Source organism: Cantharellus anzutake (assembly GCF_015039405.1).
Source record: "Cantharellus anzutake strain C23 chromosome Unknown EI90scaffold_10, whole genome shotgun sequence".
NCBI classification, from domain to species: domain Eukaryota; kingdom Fungi; phylum Basidiomycota; class Agaricomycetes; order Cantharellales; family Hydnaceae; genus Cantharellus; species Cantharellus anzutake.
In genome coordinates this window covers 997,851-1,015,326 of record NW_024066960.1, presented here as the reverse complement: position 1 = coordinate 1,015,326, position 17,476 = coordinate 997,851, and the positions used below count along the sequence as shown (strand labels likewise).

The following is a 17,476-nucleotide window of genomic DNA, read 5'->3' as shown; positions in this document are numbered from 1 at the left end:
GACACCGAACAGTGGCCCCCGACTATAGTACATTGAGATCAACCCTGGAGACGTCGGGCAATTGAAGATGCGGAAATTGTTAAGCAGCGACGTGATCGGGCCCTTGTAGCTTCAACTAAATTACCGCCAATTTGCTCAGTCGAAGCACTTCGATGTGTCCACGTTTACCTTGGCATGACACTGTCGACGACAATCGCTGCAGTCAGGGATTTTATCTTCAGCTCGCGGAACTCATCCCAAACCATCGGTTGCTGGCGTGCGCTATCGTTAAATCTTGTTCATGGACGAAGTTATGTTGTCTTTTGTCGACAGCATCACGATTGACCTTGTTGGGCCTACCACCAGAAGGTAGGCTTGTATATCCACTTGATGGCTAATAAAAATAATTTGTCATCTCGATTCTGAGAATTCGGGTTGTGCGTGCGTGTTAGTCGTCTTGACCGACGCCTGCCATTAACATGTGTTCTGACAATAGCGTATAGACAAAGCCATTGATCAGTCAACCCGAGATGCCATTGACTAATGACAAGGCGTGTTGGGCTCAAATGGCTTCAGACATGATTAACACAAGTCTTCAAGGTCATGGTGTTGGAGCGGAATCCAATGGCTCAACGTGAGATTCTTGATGAGATGAATAACCTAATTTGGCACTTTTCCCCATTTCTCTGCCATAGGTGAATCCGGGATTCTAACTCGGCATTCCATGCCTTCTGCATCTCAGCAGAGTCAAAAGACTTTGCAAGGTTCGAGTTGCAGTCGGTGAACAAATGTCCACCAGATGAAGAGAGGTTTGCAGCTGTGACTCAATGGTAATTGTGTCAGTTGGAATAAAGGATTCTGTGTTCTTTTGCTTGCAATGTTTGTTCTCATGCCATGTAACGCAATACACACGAACATTGCTACGGCTCAAAACTTCATAAGGGCGTCCAGTAAAAGGGCCTGAGCCCTCTGCTGCAGCCGCCGGAAACGCTATCGTGACGATCTCCACCCGAGCCCCGGAAGCAAATCTGACAATCTCCCCTCTTCGTTCAAGTTCACCACCCTCTCTTCCAACAACTCGCGATGAGTAAGGCCGAATCTGTTACCCCTCCGCCCGATAACAGCAACCCAGCCTCCCCATCCCCTACTGAGCCTCAAAACAATGGCCATGGGATTTACTCCAAGAGCAGAAACGCCCGTGCTCAAGCGCGTCATCGCGCAAAGAGAAAGGCTTACATTGAACAGGTGATATATCCCCCCCCTCTAAAACTGGGCGCCCTGTTTCGCTAATGGCGTAAAAACTTTGCAATCTTCTAGTTAGAAGAGTCAGTTACCATGCTGCAATCAACTTTAGCTGCCCAGGAATGCAGTGCGGCGGGACTATCAACTTACCGCATGGTTGAGCTCGAGAAAGAGAATGCTGCCCTCCGTCAGGAGATTCTTCATCTCCGTAATCAGATAGCCGACCTCACTCGAGTTACCCCTCAGTCTCACCAGCAAGGATCACAACATTTTCCAAATGATGACTCAACTTCTTTGCACGATTCGAAAAGGAGGAAGCGATCTATTGAAGAATACTTGGCGAGTGCCTCGGTTTCCTAATTTCTTCCCTCCGTTCATCCAATATGGGCCCGTTTGGTACCAGTCAGTGCGTTGGAGGAGACCACTTCCCCCCCCCTCCCCCGCCCTACTTCTCCCACTTTTACTAACCTTCCTCGCATCGAAGAGCTTCCGATCCTAGTTTAATGTTTTTTTAAACAGGGGGCTGACCCGTCTGTGACCCTCAGTGGACGCGATGGGAACATCATCAATCCTGGTGGTTTCCGCGATGATGCTCGCTCTGGTCATTCCATCACTTCTCCGATGTGCTCCCCAGGGCCTCGGCCTCAGCTGCAACTATGTGTGCCTCAAGGCGGCTACTCCCCGGAGGGATCATACACACCCAACAGTGTAAGCTCATTGATTAATCGGATTGGTTCCCGATTTATTCTTGCATGCGAATAATCCATCTGTTATCAAGGGCCATCATTTCTCTGGAACGAACACTATGGCTTATACATCTTACCACGCACAGAAATCCCTGGACCCTTCTGTCAATGTGCGTACCAGGTCGTACTCATGTCCCACCACAGACTAATCCATCCCCTCGTAACAGTCGTACCAAAACGTGACTTCACCACCTGCGTATGATTATCGACAACCGTCCTCTTCCGCATCGTCGGCGCCTTACTCCTTATTACCTTCCCCTATTTCTGCCAACAGTCAGGGCAACAGCCCGGATCTTTGGTCAAATGCGTGTACGACGTCGGGCGGTATAGGTTCTGGGCATCAGTATCAACTAGCTCCAATACCCACACTCAATAACCCACTTCATTACTCGACATCGCCTCCTTCAGGGCACTGGAGCACTCGTTCTCACGTTCGTTCTCCTTACATCGCCAATGCGTCCTGAATTTGTGTCACTGAATAGGTTCCTTGAATTCGTTGTTAAATTATGTGGGACAAAGATTGATGAGTGTTAGATAGCATGTTATCTGGAAGTTTGTTCGCCGCTCCCTGCTCTCTTTTCGTCTTCCGCCACCTTCCTAACCCCCCCAAAACCAAAACAGCGTTCTCATGTCTAAACCAGGCGCGTCCCCCCCTTCTCATCTGGTATATTTATCTTTATGGGATACCCACATAAATGCCGGCCCCCTGTATCTTGTGGTTTTCTATATTTGTTGGTCGCCTCTGCGTACGTGCAGTTTGCTTTTATATGATTGAATCCGGAGCGGCGTCTCGATGTCAAACCTTCCTGTTTTGTACAATTAACGTGCAGCCCCTCAGGGCATTAATAAATATATATTCCCATATGATTATTTAATTAACGTGCCTTGCCGACGCCATCCCTAACGACCAGGCTATCGGGTTCCAGATGGGCCGGGGACGAACAGATGTCAATCCCCTTTCTCCTACCTGCAAGTCACAGGCCAGGCTTCTACTGATTTGGTGGCGGAGCGAACCGTATCCTCGCGCGATGCACCAGGAAAGCGTGGCTGTTTTGTAGAAAGCTTGTTACACAACAATAACTGTCCCTGCTCTTTTCACCTTTGGATTGAAATTTTGGTGAGGGGGGGGGTGTTGGTGACGACTTGTACACGTTTGTTCCTTAGTACCTCATTTACCATCACATACATCATAGTCTTGATCCCACACGTCTATCCTTGTTTGTGAAGGCATAACATATTGTATTACTAAGCTGATTTCGCCTCAATCCCCAGGCTCCCGAATAGTGGTACTTACACTTTAGTAGAGGCTGGGATCCTGCCTAGGTACTTACCACGATCCAGTTACAGTGGAGCCTCGTTATCATTCTTCTGAAGCCATGCAGACCAGGATGCCGAGGGGATTCCATGGAGAGAATGAAGAGGTAGAAAGATAAGAGAGTTCGGAAAGGGATTAAAATGAAGAAGTGATGTGGATCACGCGGCATAAGTGGAGGAAATTACATGGTGATGGAGGACCTTGTGGTATGGGGAATCGGGACCTAGCCATCAACAAATTCAATCAGGTCGAGTAGCGGGAATTTTAATTGATTTTTGCATTTGTTGCTTGGGAAGCCCACTGTTACAGTGTAGTTCAAAAGTCAAATGCCTGGTCGAGATCCTTATGCAAATGCTCGCGCATGCCAGGAGGCATTAGTGGCTCCCCATTGATCTTAATATACCCTACGCGACACACGGATTTAAAATAGTATGAAACGATGCGCCGAGAAAGCGGAATGGGGGAGGAAAAACTCATGATGTCAGTAAAACTTGTCTCGTGATGGGGTGAATTCTGTGATCCACTCACGGAAGGGCATTTCGACGCTTTCTTTTGCATTGAAGTAGATAGTTGGATGGTCCTAAATGAGGGAATAGGAAAGGATTTAAGCGAGAATCCAGAACCGAACAGGGGAGTGGAAAGAAATCGGCCGGAAAAAGCAGAGTGGCAAATCCCCTGATTATCATCGGTCTTACGATGGAGCGACCAAAGGGTGCCAACCCCCCAACCAAATGGCCGCTTCTCCCAAGTTCTGTCTCACTTACTAAAAATTCAATTTCTCGCATGAGTCCTGAGTAAGTGCGCATTGAGTTGTTTGTTTTCGGTGAGCGGTCATTGAATCGGTTAAACCACCGGTTAGGATCAGTAGTTCTCAACGATGTGGCCGCATGCCTCAGTGAAATTAGCACTTACTTTTATCAACCACAATCATTTTTGTGACGCCGAGAGCAGTATCGGTGGTCATTTGCAGGCTACCGAGGTGACGGGAGGGAAAACCAAGTACTCGTAGCTCAGAAGTTCGATCTCGAGGGGGGTCATCACCTTCAAAATAAATGTCATTACGGTGAAGGAAGCGAACAACGAACAGATGCAATTTGCGATTTGCAATATGCTAATCGTGACATAGGACAAACGTTGAAAGGCGCCAATAACGTACCTAATATTCCCTACCAGGAGTGAACAACTGGGTTAGAAACGACGTCACCAAGAATCAAACTACTCTTACCCCAAATAAGAAATAATCGAAGGCACCTCCGTCTTCAGGAGAAAGCTCTTGTGTCGCTTTGGGATCCAAGAGACACACACGCTCGATGGGAATGTCCCTCTGTCTCATGAGATCTAAGATGCTAGTTGTGGTGGCTTCAAGGGAAGTCACTTCATTCGCAGTCCCCCCTGGTGCAATACTACCCGGAACGGCCCCCAAAGACTCTCGGAGAAAACAGCTAGAGTTTGTGGACAGATTCGTAAAGTATACGGTGGAGCCCGCGCCCGCAAGTGTCAGGATATGCTATCGGATCGCGTGAATACCTAGCTTGGTAAATGTCCTATTTGTAGGCAAGCGATGTGCTGCAAAGAACATACGCGATATTCGAGAGCCACCCATGGGGGAAGAGATTTTGTCTCCTCATCGTCATCCTCCATGTGTTCTAAAACCATGATCTGAGCGCTATCCAAACCATCCCTTTCTGGCACTTCCTAACCGATTACGAAGGAAATGGCCATCGCGAGCCAATGAGGTGACGTCCGAGCGTGAGGGTTCTTGAGTCAAGTGATCAAGTACACAGCCACCTTATGACTGGCCATGTGCAAAGCAACGGCCGCCGTGGTCCAAATCACATCTACACCTTCTGTGGCGAGGAATGTCCAAACTGTCACCAGGTTACTCACGCAAGCGGCCAGTCGGGGTGCGGGGATGGTTTTCCTCCCAGAAGCTGCAGATTTGTAATTCTCTTTCCACTTGCGTTTCTCGTTTAATCACTAGAAACTTTTTAGCATGTCGCCTGCTTCTTCGGTCTTTGAGCTGAGCCAGCCACTAGAGAGGCACTCATTTCTGAATGCAATCCGTGAATCGGCTCGGAGTTTGGGACTTTTTGTCAATGTCGGAATACATGAGCGTCCACCATCATCGGTCTCAATGGAGAAGGGTTATAACACCAACGTAGTTATCGCGAAGGATGGTTCCATAATTTCGAAGTATAGGAAGGTATCAAATATGATATTTTCGTTATGTAACTGGCAGCGATGATTATCGTGCCCTTTGTAGGTCCACCTCTTCGACGTAGATCTATCGCCGACAGGGCCTAAGATCCTGGAGAGCGCAACCACGATCCCTGGCACGGAAATCGTGGCCCCTGTTTCAACGCCGATCGGCAAACTCGGAGTATGCCATGTCTGCTCATCCCAGATGAAATACCCCCTTTTACTTGCTTCCTCAAAAGTTACAAACCTGTTATGACATTCGATTTGCCGAGCCATCAAACTCGCTTACGCGGCAAGGCGCGGAATTGTTAGCGTATCCATCAGCCTTCGCCCCACATACGGGGGCTGCGCACTGGGAGACGCTGCTGAAAGCTAGAGCAATTGAGAACCAGTGTTATGTCCTCGGAAGTGCTCAGAGGTAAGTAATTGGCCTCGGGGGCTGGATCAGATGCTTATTAGTGTTTTCCTTAAGTGGCGAACACTTCCCAAGTCGGAGCTCTTACGGCCGAGCAATGATAGTCGATCCTTGGGGGACAATCGTAGCGTATGTTCAAACTCCGAGGATACCAATCATTGCAACAAATGCATGGACCTGATTTTTCTTTCACAGGCAATGCCCACAGATCGCTACCGAGAAAGGGAAAATATGCTTTGCGGAGATAGACTTGGGCTACCTGAACAAAGTCCGGAGAGAAATGCCGATGGGATGGGCGCTGAAATGATCCAGCCGCCATGTGGAAATCTCTCTAATGCAACACCCATGAACATTGATTCCATATGTCTGATCTCCCCAACCAAATGTCCCCGAACACATAAATGGGAATCAGGCGGAAACCTGCTTCTCGTGAATAAGAACGAGAACGCGGAGGATGCATTTACAGCGACGGAGCCGGTCGTGACCCACACGCGCACGGCCATCAAGCCACGCGCACTCATGATATCGAATTTTAGCGCTCCTGCGTGGTGCGGAGCCGGACCGACCGAAAGATATATGCTGGCTTCCCACACATACATGCACCGTCGCGTCAACACAGCGGACCGGCTGGTTGTTCATCCAAATACAAATTGCGCACCCACCTGGTGCGATGTAGTCGCGAGCGCCGAAGGAGAATCACCTCGTTTTGAAGCTCGGATAATTACCATGCAAGGGCCCAAAAATTCATCCAACATCGGACATGTGAGTATCGGACATAACCAGTTGCCCCTCCCAGGATATTGCGTGGACAAAACACGAATACGAGACGGCAAACGAAGGCCAACGGGGGATATCAATCTCGGAAATGTACAGAATATCACCGATGTTATTTTAAAAAATTCGTCGTAAATACAACTTCCTGGAGCTTTTCCAACGATCGATCAGCCATCGTATGACAAGGATAGTGTAGGGTTTCTCCTTGCTACTTGTTGAACAGAGCCCTGAGGACAACGTATGAATCCAAACGCCGACGCATCAGAAAGTTCACCCGATGCACTGACAGTCAGCCCATCCCCCTCCAGCACGAAGCAAGATCACAAGACTCCAAGATGGTGAGCAACCCTCGCGAGCCACTCTCTTAACCAAGTGCCCTCGATACCGATCTAACTCAGGGCCACATGCTTTTGCTAGGCAAGGGAAACAGTTGCAAGCATTTGTGGTTGCCACGACTGATGCTCTGCCTGAGACACTGGAGAACAGCCAACCTCTTATGACCACTATTGCTGTGGCTCTCATCATACACTCGCCCTCTTGCGACGTTGTCGAAACTCGCACCTAAGAATGGAGTCAGCCTGATCCTATATAGAAACCTTTCATCGTTGTACAAATAAGAAATGAACAAACCAGGCTACTTTTGTTATGAGGGTTCCCCTCAATCTGGATGGCCGAGCTTAGAGTGCTTTCCGAGTCTATTGCCCATTTCCCACGGGGTGGCCAATGCACGGTAAAAGAAAAATAATGAAACAAAAGTCGGCCAATAACTTACTGCGCGTTTAGACATTCTCCGAGGATGGTCCCGCCTCGTGTCCTTGCGCCTTTGCGACGTTCGTGTCGTCCGACTGCAATTGGATCATAGACAAGTCGCTTAGGTCTATTAATGCACTCGGTAGCGACGGGGAACTCAGTTGTCGGTGCTGTCAGGTATGTAGGAGGGGTCGGCGTTGTTCATCAATTTTCCCGGCTCCTGGTTCGTATTCTGCGGGTTACCAAATGGGTATGGCGCCTGGCTCGTCGCGCTGAACGCCGCTTCGTTCCTGGTGACGTGTTGAGGCCTGGGCTCCGAGTGGCTGACTCTGCCACGGCCGCGGCCGCCTCGGCGAATATAAGATGCTCCCCGGCGAGGTGGTTCTCATCGCGACCGAAACGCAAAGACGGGGTTGGGATGGGAGGACGCGTAAAGCGATTACCTGCTCCGATTACTGCGCCTCGAAGAAAGGCGAGTGTAGAGGGTGGCTCTCGATCGCGCGAAGTATAACGTCCGAAAGGTTGTTGAGCTGCACCCAATCTTGCCAAAAGGCAGCTTCAGGGCCTGGGTCGGTGTTGCCTGACTCGATCAAAGCTAGGTGACGACACGCGGCAGCGTAGTCTTTTGCTGACATGCAAGGTTCAAGATAGTCCTTGGCATGGCAGCACCGGAGAAATGGAGGGCTTTCACCACTTGAACTGGATTTCCCGGATCTAGGTTGGCCCCTGATGTGGACAGAATGCACAATGAAGCAAAGAAACCTCGGTATAAGGTTTCTTCGATATCAGGTAGCACCTGAAAAGTACATAGCGAGTGTAGTAGCGGCACGAAGTGATTAGGGAGGTAGCAAAGACCCCAATCAGCTAGCCAAACTAACAAGACACCCTGAGTGTTCCGACTCCAGGAGCTGGCATGGTGGGGCCGAAAGGCAGTATCAACCCTACTGATTCGGGGCAAAGTGCTGAGTATTTAGCATGTTTGGATGATGTACGCTTTGGTCAACACCAGAATAGAGAAGTACGCCAATGAATCCCATGTTCTGTCCCGCCTCCGAGACTACCTATCCCACTTGGTTTTACAACAAAGAACTTGGACAAGTCGAAGCTGGCTGCTCCGAACTCGTACGAGCACATGGTTATCTCTGATGCAATGGTCCATCCAGAGGATCTTGGCAGCCAGAAGAAGTGGAGGGGACACTGAAGGCAACTAGCTCGGAAACTGAGGCCATCTGTGATCTCAAAGCAGAACTCAGGACACATTGAGCAGGATGAGCATATGCTAGCCAGATTGAAATGGATGATTGATGGCCTAGTTACGAAAATAGCTGGGGGCGAGCTTGAAAGGTCAAGCCGTGAACAAGTTGGATTGCATCGCGAGTGATGGAACAAACATGAGTAAATAAACAAAAACATATAAACATGCAGGCGAGCCTGAAGATACGCTCGAATCTGTCGAGGATTTTACAATATTCGCGCTCAGGGACAAATGTCTTTTCACCAACACGTACAATGCAGAAAGCATCCGAGCTTGGATATTCCTGCCGCCAAGCGACGAGCCATTTCTAATCTCGGATTTAATATCACAAAAGTGTCATATTCACGCTCGGATATTTTGCCTTTAAGGGGCTGTCAGCAATCCTCATTCTCAAGATTCACTACCTTTACGCAGGCAGATTACCGGTTCTGCCGCACAACGAGGGAGGGAACTGAAAACACGTGGAGGGGATGAAAGAGTGCCTGGGACATTCATCATGACCAGGCACCGTCGCTGCTACCGATGACAATACGAAAGATATTATATCACTTCCGTCAAGGCTGGGGTGAGCCGGGAGTAGTTCCGGCTGCTGACCGAATAAGTGTTGCAAACAATACGTGATTTTCGTGAGACCGGAATGGTAAAAAGCATGCATATAGCGGATTACGTTGGAGTTGTGAATGGTTGTAATTGTTCGAGGCAGCCAGTTGGTTGGAGGGTCTCAAGCCTTTTTGGTTTTGGGCTTCCCACTTGATGAAGATTTCTTATCAAGAGCTTTACCCTTCGCCTTCGACTTGAGGTGAAGTCGCTTTTCTTTTCGACGATCATTCCGCATTGCGATATTGTCGGAGCGTTTCTGTTGTTTTACAGCCTGTTCCTTGATTAGATTCTTCTTGCGCTCCTCCCTGAACAGGAAATGTCTTTAGGACTACTGTCAAATAATGTCAGGGTAGGACAACTCGCCATTCTTTCGCGCTCTTTGCCTTTGCACGCTCTTTGTGTGTAATAGACTTCTTCAGTTTCTCAACATCGTCTTTGACCTTCACTCCAGCGAGGCGCATTTGGGCTTTAACAAGTTTGTCCTTCCCCTCTATCTCAGCTCGCTTCTCCTCTGGCAATGAAGCAAGTTTCTTTTCCCGAGCAGTAATTTGAGCGAGGGCTTGATGGGGATTGGAAGTGGTGACTACTCTCTTGTGATGCTTCGGGTTTGGTTGGTCTGGAATGGCTGAGAACGTAACATTTGCCTCATTGTCCTTTTCTATAGGATGCTTATCTGGCTCAGGCACCACAAGTTGCACCTGGGACAGTAATCATGAGGCAAAGACTGTCCACCGTCCGATCAAAATACGCACTTTAGTTGCGGAACGTTTTTCTCTTTCTCGCTTCTTTCTCCTTTCCTTTTTCTCCTTCCTCGCCTTCCTTGTCTTTTCCCGTTCTTCTCGTTTTTTCACCCCGGTTCCATCATCGTCATCGTCAACCTCGCCTCTCTCCTTGCGGAAAGAAGCAAGCCGAGAACGATATCTTTCATGAAGCTCTGTCACATTGCCAGACTGCGTATCCCGAGGGTCGTCATCCATGGCGTCGTCTGAATTGTCTGCGTCAGTCCGAGACACACCCAGGTCCTTTTCTTTCCTACTTTTGGAAGGGTTTTTCCGCCTGGTCGCGTGCAATGACTCCGCCAAGCTTTCCTGGATATCAATGACGGTTTTGTGATTGTTCGGATCGAGCTGTGAAAAGAAAATAGCGTGAGGAAACTGACCAACGGAGCAGTCATGCGCTCCTCACCTTCCTGGCCTTAGGTCCCCTTTTCGCACCACTACTCATCTTCTGACTCGTCCCTTCATTCTGAATGCGCTTAATGTTTTCCTGTGCATTTCAAACAAGCAGATTTCAGACCCAGCAAGAAAGTAACGCTGCTTGACAAACAGTATCCTGAAATGGCCTATAGGATAGGTAAAATCGTGCTGGAATAAGCCTAAGAAGCGATTCAAATATCTGATTGTGCTTTTCTAGTGACGCGCGAAGCTCTGAGGTTGGTATGACTTGCGACATTTTAGTGGAATCTCGACTTGGGCCCGGGTGTTGCCGAGTGGCGCTTGCCGCCGAAGCGCCCAGCGTTTCATACATAGCTATTTGAATGTCTCGAACGCTTGAATGGGCTCCATAAGAACCGCTGGGTCCAAATGGTTCTACCACGGTGATCTTGTTTTCTGGGCGTGTCCTTACATAAGCCCTGCAGTTGTGCTTCAGGGTCTTAGCGCACTGAGATTGGCCTTAATATAAGTGGCAGTGGCGGCTGACCGATGGACATTCCATAGTCCATTCCGCTTCAATGATATACTGCCAATCATCATCATCCGAGGAGTCGCACCCGTATCAAGCCTCAGAAGGGGTGCTGCACAGCGGGGTTCCCACGGTACCGCACATTGGTTTGAGCGTGATTTGCTTCCGCCAGAGAACTCTATCGTCGCCATATTGTGGGATCATTGCCTTCACCATCTTTGACGGACGACGCTCGAACGCCCGTCAACAGCGTCATTGCGCGTGCTAGAAAGCCTATGGGAAAACGTGCCACTTAAGCACAAGCACTCTTTGCTGACTCACGGACCCCTTACACTCCTAAATCCTTCACCTGTCTCTTTCCGTCTTCCACGTTAGGGTATGGCATCTAAAGCACCGAAGCCAAGATTGCCTGAGGATGACGAGGAAGCTTACCCTTACGTGCTTACAAATGTGATCGGTACCGGTTCGTTTGCCACAGTCTACCGTGGCTATCATGTTGTATGCCACCCCCCCTTGCTTGATTCAATTAGCCTTCCCGTACCTAATGTTGTCTTCTCTCAGAAAAACCGTAGTGCTGTAGCTATTAAAACTGTCTCAAAGGCTATCTTGACTGCCAAACTACTCGACAACCTTGAATCCGAAATTACTATATTAAAGTCTCTAAATCATCGAAACATTACTGCGCTTAAGGATATCGTCGTACGTCATGAAACGCTCACTTTAGCTTTCTATACGAATCATTAATTTATGTTTAGAAGGCGGAGAAGCATATCTACCTCATCATGGACTATTGCTCCGGGGGTGACCTTAGTAATTATATCAAAGCGAGAGGCAAAGTCGACACTCTCCAATACGTTCCGGAGCCTGGAGCCGCTCCTATCTTCTATCCGCATCCCAAGTCTGGTGGTCTCGACCGAAAAATTGTTCGGTCTTTTCTCAGGCAGCTTGCGGAAGCCCTCAAGTTTCTTCGGGAACGGAATTTGATTCATCGCGATCTCAAGCCACAAGTGTGTTCTGATTCGATGAAGATAGTTCCACCTGATTGATTCCAAAATCCTAGAATCTTCTCTTGCAGCCTGCAGCTGACGAAGATCTCGCCAGTGGACTTCCATTAGGGACTCCAATATTGAAGGTAGCGGACTTTGGGTTCGCTCGAATATTGCCTCACGCAACTCTGGCCGAGACTCTTTGTGGCTCTCCGTGAGCACTCGCGCTCATTCGCATGCTGTCTTTCGCTAACTTGTTTACACAGATTGTACATGGCACCCGAGATCCTCAGCTATGAGAAGTATGATGCTAAAGCCGATCTTTGGTCAGTGGGAGCGGTTCTGTACGAGATGTCTGTTGGGAGACCACCATTTCGAGCGAATAATCATATTGAATTGCTGAACAAAATCAATCGAGCGGACAGCAGGGTTTCTTTCCCGGACGAGGATCCATCCAAAGTCGGAGTCATTCCTGTTCCCCCTGACATTAAGCAACTTATACGTATTCTACTTCGACGACATCCTGTGGAGCGTGCTGGATTCGATGATTTTTTCAATTCCCCCGTCTTGAATGGGGTTATCCCAGGTGATGGCAGGAGCGTATCTGTTGCGCCGGCAGGTGATACTAAACGGATCAATGAACAACCCATCGAATCAACACCTGTCAAAATTGCCATCCAAGGAAACGGGGAGGCCGCCGTTGCGGTCGAAGGTTCTCCATATGACCCCAAACTCTATCAAATGCAGAATGAGTTCCACTTCACACGTAAGAAACACCGAGATAAAGATCGGTCCCGGGATCGACATCGCGATCGTGAAAAGGCCGGCGAGAACACTGCACCGGTCACCGAGGAAACCCCACAGTCCGGTGTAGGAGAGCGGCAGCGAGACCCAAGCAGGTTGGTAAATTTATTATGAGCCAACATGAAGTATTTCCAATGGTCTTTCCCTTTAGCTTGTCCCGCCGGTCTGGCGCTGCCGTTCGCGCGAGAACTGACGTGTCGACCCTGTTAACGTCCGTAGATGTGGAAGGGGTATTGCGGCAAGATTACGTGCTGGTTGACGATACCCGCGCAGTAGAATTTAATAGAGTCGCTGACGGTGGGGCCTACTTTATGCTGATATCCATCCTTTCTGACGAGAAAATCAGAGATTGAAGCAGCGCGGAAAAAATCAGTTCGAAAGCCATCGGGGCCATCATCTTCGCCACGCCTAGATGGTGCCCGTCGGACACTGGATGCAGCTCCGACATTCCGTCATGTATCGGAAGGCTCTAGCAGCGACAATAACAGCGACAGAGACCCACACAAAGACCCACATCGATCTCACGGCACTCCACCCTCATCGGATGTTGAGCGCAATCCTCCAACCACCGTTCCCACCTCATCACTGCCCAATCATCCACCGTTCGCTGCCACATACCGCAAGCCTACTGACTTAACCGAAAGAAATGACTACAAATTCCCTCCTACTCCCCGCATGTCAAGTGGTACCACACTCGCCACTCCACTCCTCATCAAACCTCCAGCCAGTGCCTTAGCACGTGCGTTGAACATTGCAAGCAAGAAACTATTTGGTAGCCCCACAGCTATGACGGATGGGACACCAAGTTCTCCTGGGAGCATTACACGCCGAGAGAGCGAGCCGCCAAGTACTCCATCGGCCGGTGACTCTTCGTCACCCCGGTTCCTTGGTGTTGATTTGGGTATAAGAGCCATCTCACCCGCCGAAAACGAGCTATTGGGTCAATTAGAGGGTATTGCTCGTAAGGCACATGTCTTGTCTGAGTGGGCAGATACCAAATTTGAGAAAGTTGAAGCCTCGCCTTCCAGTGAGTCCAATCTCACGATGACGACCGTTCACAACTTTTATGACACCTCCGTTCAGAACCTCTTTCAGATCCTTCTCAATTTGTTCCGAAGCGGGGTGAAGCTCCTCACCGGGCAGACAGCCGGCGAAAACGCGAAATCGAGATGGAGCAGCATGCAATGCATTGTATATCATTATACCTGACGGTTATGGCATTTGGGCAGAAAGCTATCGATTTGATTCGAGTGCACTCTCAACGGGACGAAAATCGCAGTCCCAGTTCTGGCGTTGACGAAGGTACGTACGTACCTTTGTTAACCACAAGGTCATTGTTACTCATGATTTTTGACAGCATTCAGCTGGGCTCGGGACACGTTTAACCGAAGCATGGATAAGGTGAACACACTTAAGACGTGGCTTCCGGAGGGATATAGCCAGAAAACATTGTGGATAGATCGGGTGATATACGATCACGCCCTCAATCTGGTAAAATCTCACGTCCCTGACCACTTCCACCAGACTAATTAGTTATTTCTTTAGCTGAGACATGCTGCCACCCTCGAACCAATATTCGATAGACACAAAGAATGTGAAGAAGAGTATGAACGTGCGCTGTGGATGCTGTATGCCATAGAAGATGACGTTGTTCAGGCCGAAAATCCTTACGTCGAGCAGGACAAGAAGACGATTTCGAACTGTAAGCTGACTACCATCGTCGGGCTCGTTATTCCTGACGGTTTTTGTTCCCCAGTCATCTCTAACACGAAACAGCGTCTCACGAAGTTACGTCAGCGTGTTGATAAATTATAAATTGATGAATGAGCTTCATCGCGGGAGCCTTGCACCTCGGACGTTATTTTTTATCTGCTTTTTTTTTTCCTTCTCTTTATTTCGTTTCAGTCTCTTTCGCACGTTTAATGGGTGATTTCTGCCAGTAATTTTTCTTTCCGCTCGGACTCCTTGCTCTTAAGGTGATGCACAACGCCCTTCCCAGAGCTACCGTCTTTATCAATCGCACACAACTGTTGTATTCTAAGGACCTCGCACCTTCATCTTTGACTTTCTGGTGCTTCGTTACATTAGAGATCTAGAAATTATTCGAAAGTAATGTGTTGTTCTAATGATTCTAAGAAGGTCTCTCTCTAGATGCGGTTCTCCTCGCCTATGAGAGCCACGAGGTCTCCGAGAGATTGTGTTACGAAGTCTGGGGTGATCGGAGAGGCCCCCGGCCCAGTGATATCACTCTCTGTGGTGACGCCTAGATTCGGTTTGATAATGTATACGGGGAAAGGGATTTATCGCGGATGAACTGACCAGTCAAGACTAACAGAGTGCTGACGCCTCCACGTATTCCGAAAAGGATGTCAGTGTCAAGGCGGTCGCCTACCATGATGGTTCGCTGAGGATCAAAGTCATGTCTGGAGCGAAATTTGGTTGTTAAGCATAAATGATTGCGTAAGGGAACTGCGCCTTCGGCACACACTTTGCCTTTACACAATCCAACATGGTGCTATTCGGCTTACCGATAGCCGTCGGATCTCGCTTAAGCATGTAACGAAGCGGGGCGCTAATGGAACCGGCCCCTGGAAGATAGCCCCCATTCACGGGGAACGTTGGGTCCTCGTTCGTAGCGAGGAAAAGACACCCTGGGTTGAGTGTGAGGTATTGTTGCGCTTTAGCCAATTTGGTATAGTTTATTTTGGTGTCAAGGCCGCAGAGGACTGCACCGACGGTTGGATCGGGTTTGAAACTGTGGAGGTCGAATGGTTCGAAGGTGTTGTCTTCTTTGCTCTGGTGGAGGCGAACTTTAGGGATGCACGATGTAAGTGATTGGCCAGGGGGAGAATACAGACTGTGCCTCCTATGTGAGCCACTCCTTCGTTGTTGAGCTCCTCTTCGAGGCCGGATTCGCCGATGACATAGACCTTCTTCTCCTTCGGCAATTTGACCACGGAAGAGAGGTAGACGGCAGAAGCATACGCAGATCCGAAGATTTCATCCTAGTAGTGGAACAAATTTAGGCATACACAGATGGCAATATACCGCGTTCCCTTACAACTTCGGCTTGCACGTCAAGCTTGTCGAACTTGTTCTTGTATGACTTTCTAGACTTTGTAGCGTTATTGGTAACGAAGATCATATGTTTATCTGACCAGCGGCGAAGCTAGTAAGCCATATGGTCCCGAAAGATACGAAAAACTGCCAACTATGCGATCGCAGAAGTGCCAGCACTTGTCGAACGCCGGGAATTAGATGGTCCCCATGCCAGATTACACCATCACAATCGAACATCCAAGTGTCGAAAGAGTCTAAAAGGGTTTGAAGTTCCTCCACGCCCGATAACTTAGTGAAAGGCATGCTGCCAGCAGGGAAAGAGGATGTCACGATCGGATGGTAGTGTTGAGAAACAGAAACTGACCGGTTCCAACGGAAGTGGCTGTACAATTCAACGGAACTGAAATGGGCGCTTAGTAATCGACCACCGCCCTCGCTTCTCCGGATCGCAACGAGGTTACGGCTAGAACCCTCTATCCGGAACGGTAATGCTGACTTCCGTTCCGTCTCCGTTCTCATTTACAGCTTCGGTAGGAACGATCGATGTCAGGCGAAGGCAATGCTCCGCCGGGTCCGCCACCTGGTCCTTATTCACCCCGTTCCAGGGGCGAACATGTAGACTTGGGATTATTACATCTTGATGACGATTTAACATATTTGAGTAGATTTCTAGTAGACAAAGTCATATGAGGTCCAGTCTACGTTCCTACTACTAGAAGCTCTTCTGGCCGGAGTTCGATTTGGGGAAGGTTTGGACTCGTACACTTTGCGAATCCTAGTTATGCTCTAGCGCCCTGTTGACGACCCTGTCAAATGTGGATTCCAAGTTAAGATTTGTTCATTTAATATCTGCCCACAAGCAATCATTCAATATTTACGCGTAGTGCACGCGCAACAGAAGGCAACAGCCTGACCACTTATTCAAAGACGCCATGAGTCAGTTTGAATCCACATTGTGCACAGCTTCGCCACCGTTACGCCCATACCATGGCAATCAGAGAGAAAGGCGCGCAACTTTCCCGTTGACTCTGATGAGGTTGGATTGTAGACAGGGATCGTCAAACCGCGAGGATGGCGATGACAGTGGTGATGCGATGGCCCAAATATCCCGAGAGCCGGGGGCTCACGGGTGAGAGATGCATGTGGACTTGTGCCTGTTTGGGAAAAATCCAAGTCGCGGGGACATTAGATGTGATCCGGTTTGAATGCGGGTCAATCGTATCGTCGTTCAGTTAGGTAGGATCAATGCAAGCTGCACTTTCTTATGTAGCTTTCCAGAAAGGGGGGTCACGCATACCAAACGCTAGTGCATATCATATCACTGATGGCATTTCTTCGATGCAGCCCAAACACGCACTATCCCGCATTCGAATACTATACTACTAATTTTTGATCTTGGTCAGTGCCAAGTATCTGAGTCGATTTCCATGGAAAATCTTGCTGGTTTGTTAGCAAGGCTACCGATTTCAGGTATTTCGATGACGGATTATATTAGCCTAGGCTTTCCTGTCGTCTGTATGGTGAATAGTTTTGCAATGATAACAGCACGAAGGACCATGGGGTATTCGTTCAATCAACGCCGCTTCATCACCAGAAGGGAAGTCTCTAAATCGGGGGGACGCAGCTAGGACATCAAGCCACCGCGCTCTTTGGACCCTCGTCCTATTG

General features: G+C 49.0%; 7 protein-coding genes across 7 annotated transcripts; 3 read left to right on the top strand and 4 right to left on the bottom strand.

Annotated features, from left to right (window-relative positions):
• The first annotated feature begins 879 nt into the window (after positions 1–879).
• EI90DRAFT_3044663 (uncharacterized protein) lies at positions 880–2,775 on the top strand. Its single transcript, XM_039059351.1, has 5 exons — positions 880–1,224; positions 1,297–1,560; positions 1,741–1,929; positions 2,000–2,077; positions 2,135–2,775. Exons 1-5 carry the CDS (start codon positions 1,063–1,065, stop codon positions 2,429–2,431), a joined length of 990 nt encoding a protein of 329 aa, XP_038919705.1. The 5' UTR covers positions 880–1,062; the 3' UTR covers positions 2,432–2,775.
• Positions 2,776–3,597: 822 nt separating this feature from the next.
• Positions 3,598–4,938, bottom strand: EI90DRAFT_2910656 (DUF431-domain-containing protein; the record flags this gene model as incomplete). Its single annotated transcript, XM_039054407.1, has 7 exons — positions 3,598–3,686; positions 3,811–3,862; positions 4,047–4,072; positions 4,195–4,323; positions 4,439–4,448; positions 4,508–4,789; positions 4,864–4,938. 7 exons carry the CDS (start codon positions 4,936–4,938, stop codon positions 3,598–3,600), a joined length of 663 nt encoding a protein of 220 aa, XP_038919704.1.
• A 145-nt stretch (positions 4,939–5,083) lies between these two features.
• EI90DRAFT_3144627 (putative NIT2-nitrilase) lies at positions 5,084–6,203 on the top strand (the record flags this gene model as incomplete). Its single annotated transcript, XM_039065171.1, has 6 exons — positions 5,084–5,223; positions 5,275–5,485; positions 5,546–5,662; positions 5,721–5,899; positions 5,954–6,025; positions 6,092–6,203. 6 exons carry the CDS (start codon positions 5,084–5,086, stop codon positions 6,201–6,203), a joined length of 831 nt encoding a protein of 276 aa, XP_038919703.1.
• A 578-nt stretch (positions 6,204–6,781) lies between these two features.
• EI90DRAFT_3044658 (uncharacterized protein) lies at positions 6,782–7,374 on the bottom strand. The gene is made up of 2 exons (XM_039059350.1): positions 7,301–7,374; positions 6,782–7,231 (listed from the first exon to the last, which is right to left on the bottom strand). The coding sequence occupies exon 2, from the start codon at positions 7,193–7,195 to the stop codon at positions 6,941–6,943; it is 255 nt and encodes an 84-aa protein (XP_038919702.1). The 5' UTR covers positions 7,196–7,231; positions 7,301–7,374; the 3' UTR covers positions 6,782–6,940.
• A 1,740-nt stretch (positions 7,375–9,114) lies between these two features.
• On the bottom strand, positions 9,115–11,069 carry EI90DRAFT_102625 (surfeit locus protein 6-domain-containing protein). The gene is made up of 5 exons (XM_039051418.1): positions 10,602–11,069; positions 10,461–10,541; positions 10,028–10,402; positions 9,639–9,973; positions 9,115–9,580 (listed from the first exon to the last, which is right to left on the bottom strand). The coding sequence occupies exons 1-5, from the start codon at positions 10,800–10,802 to the stop codon at positions 9,397–9,399; spliced, it is 1,176 nt and encodes a 391-aa protein (XP_038919701.1). The 5' UTR covers positions 10,803–11,069; the 3' UTR covers positions 9,115–9,396.
• On the top strand, positions 10,898–14,879 carry EI90DRAFT_3152423 (kinase-like domain-containing protein). The gene is made up of 11 exons (XM_039065789.1): positions 10,898–11,456; positions 11,520–11,657; positions 11,714–11,965; positions 12,019–12,158; positions 12,211–12,843; positions 12,900–13,045; positions 13,095–13,775; positions 13,832–14,050; positions 14,106–14,239; positions 14,294–14,450; positions 14,505–14,879. Exons 1-11 carry the CDS (start codon positions 11,337–11,339, stop codon positions 14,561–14,563), a joined length of 2,679 nt encoding a protein of 892 aa, XP_038919700.1. The 5' UTR covers positions 10,898–11,336; the 3' UTR covers positions 14,564–14,879.
• EI90DRAFT_2968779 (2-phosphoglycolate phosphatase) lies at positions 14,761–16,111 on the bottom strand (the record flags this gene model as incomplete). The annotated part of the gene is made up of 6 exons (XM_039055631.1): positions 14,761–15,011; positions 15,068–15,171; positions 15,237–15,544; positions 15,607–15,753; positions 15,810–15,901; positions 15,961–16,111. The coding sequence occupies 6 exons, from the start codon at positions 16,109–16,111 to the stop codon at positions 14,896–14,898; spliced, it is 918 nt and encodes a 305-aa protein (XP_038919699.1). The 3' UTR covers positions 14,761–14,895.
• Positions 16,112–17,476: the final 1,365 nt, after the last annotated feature.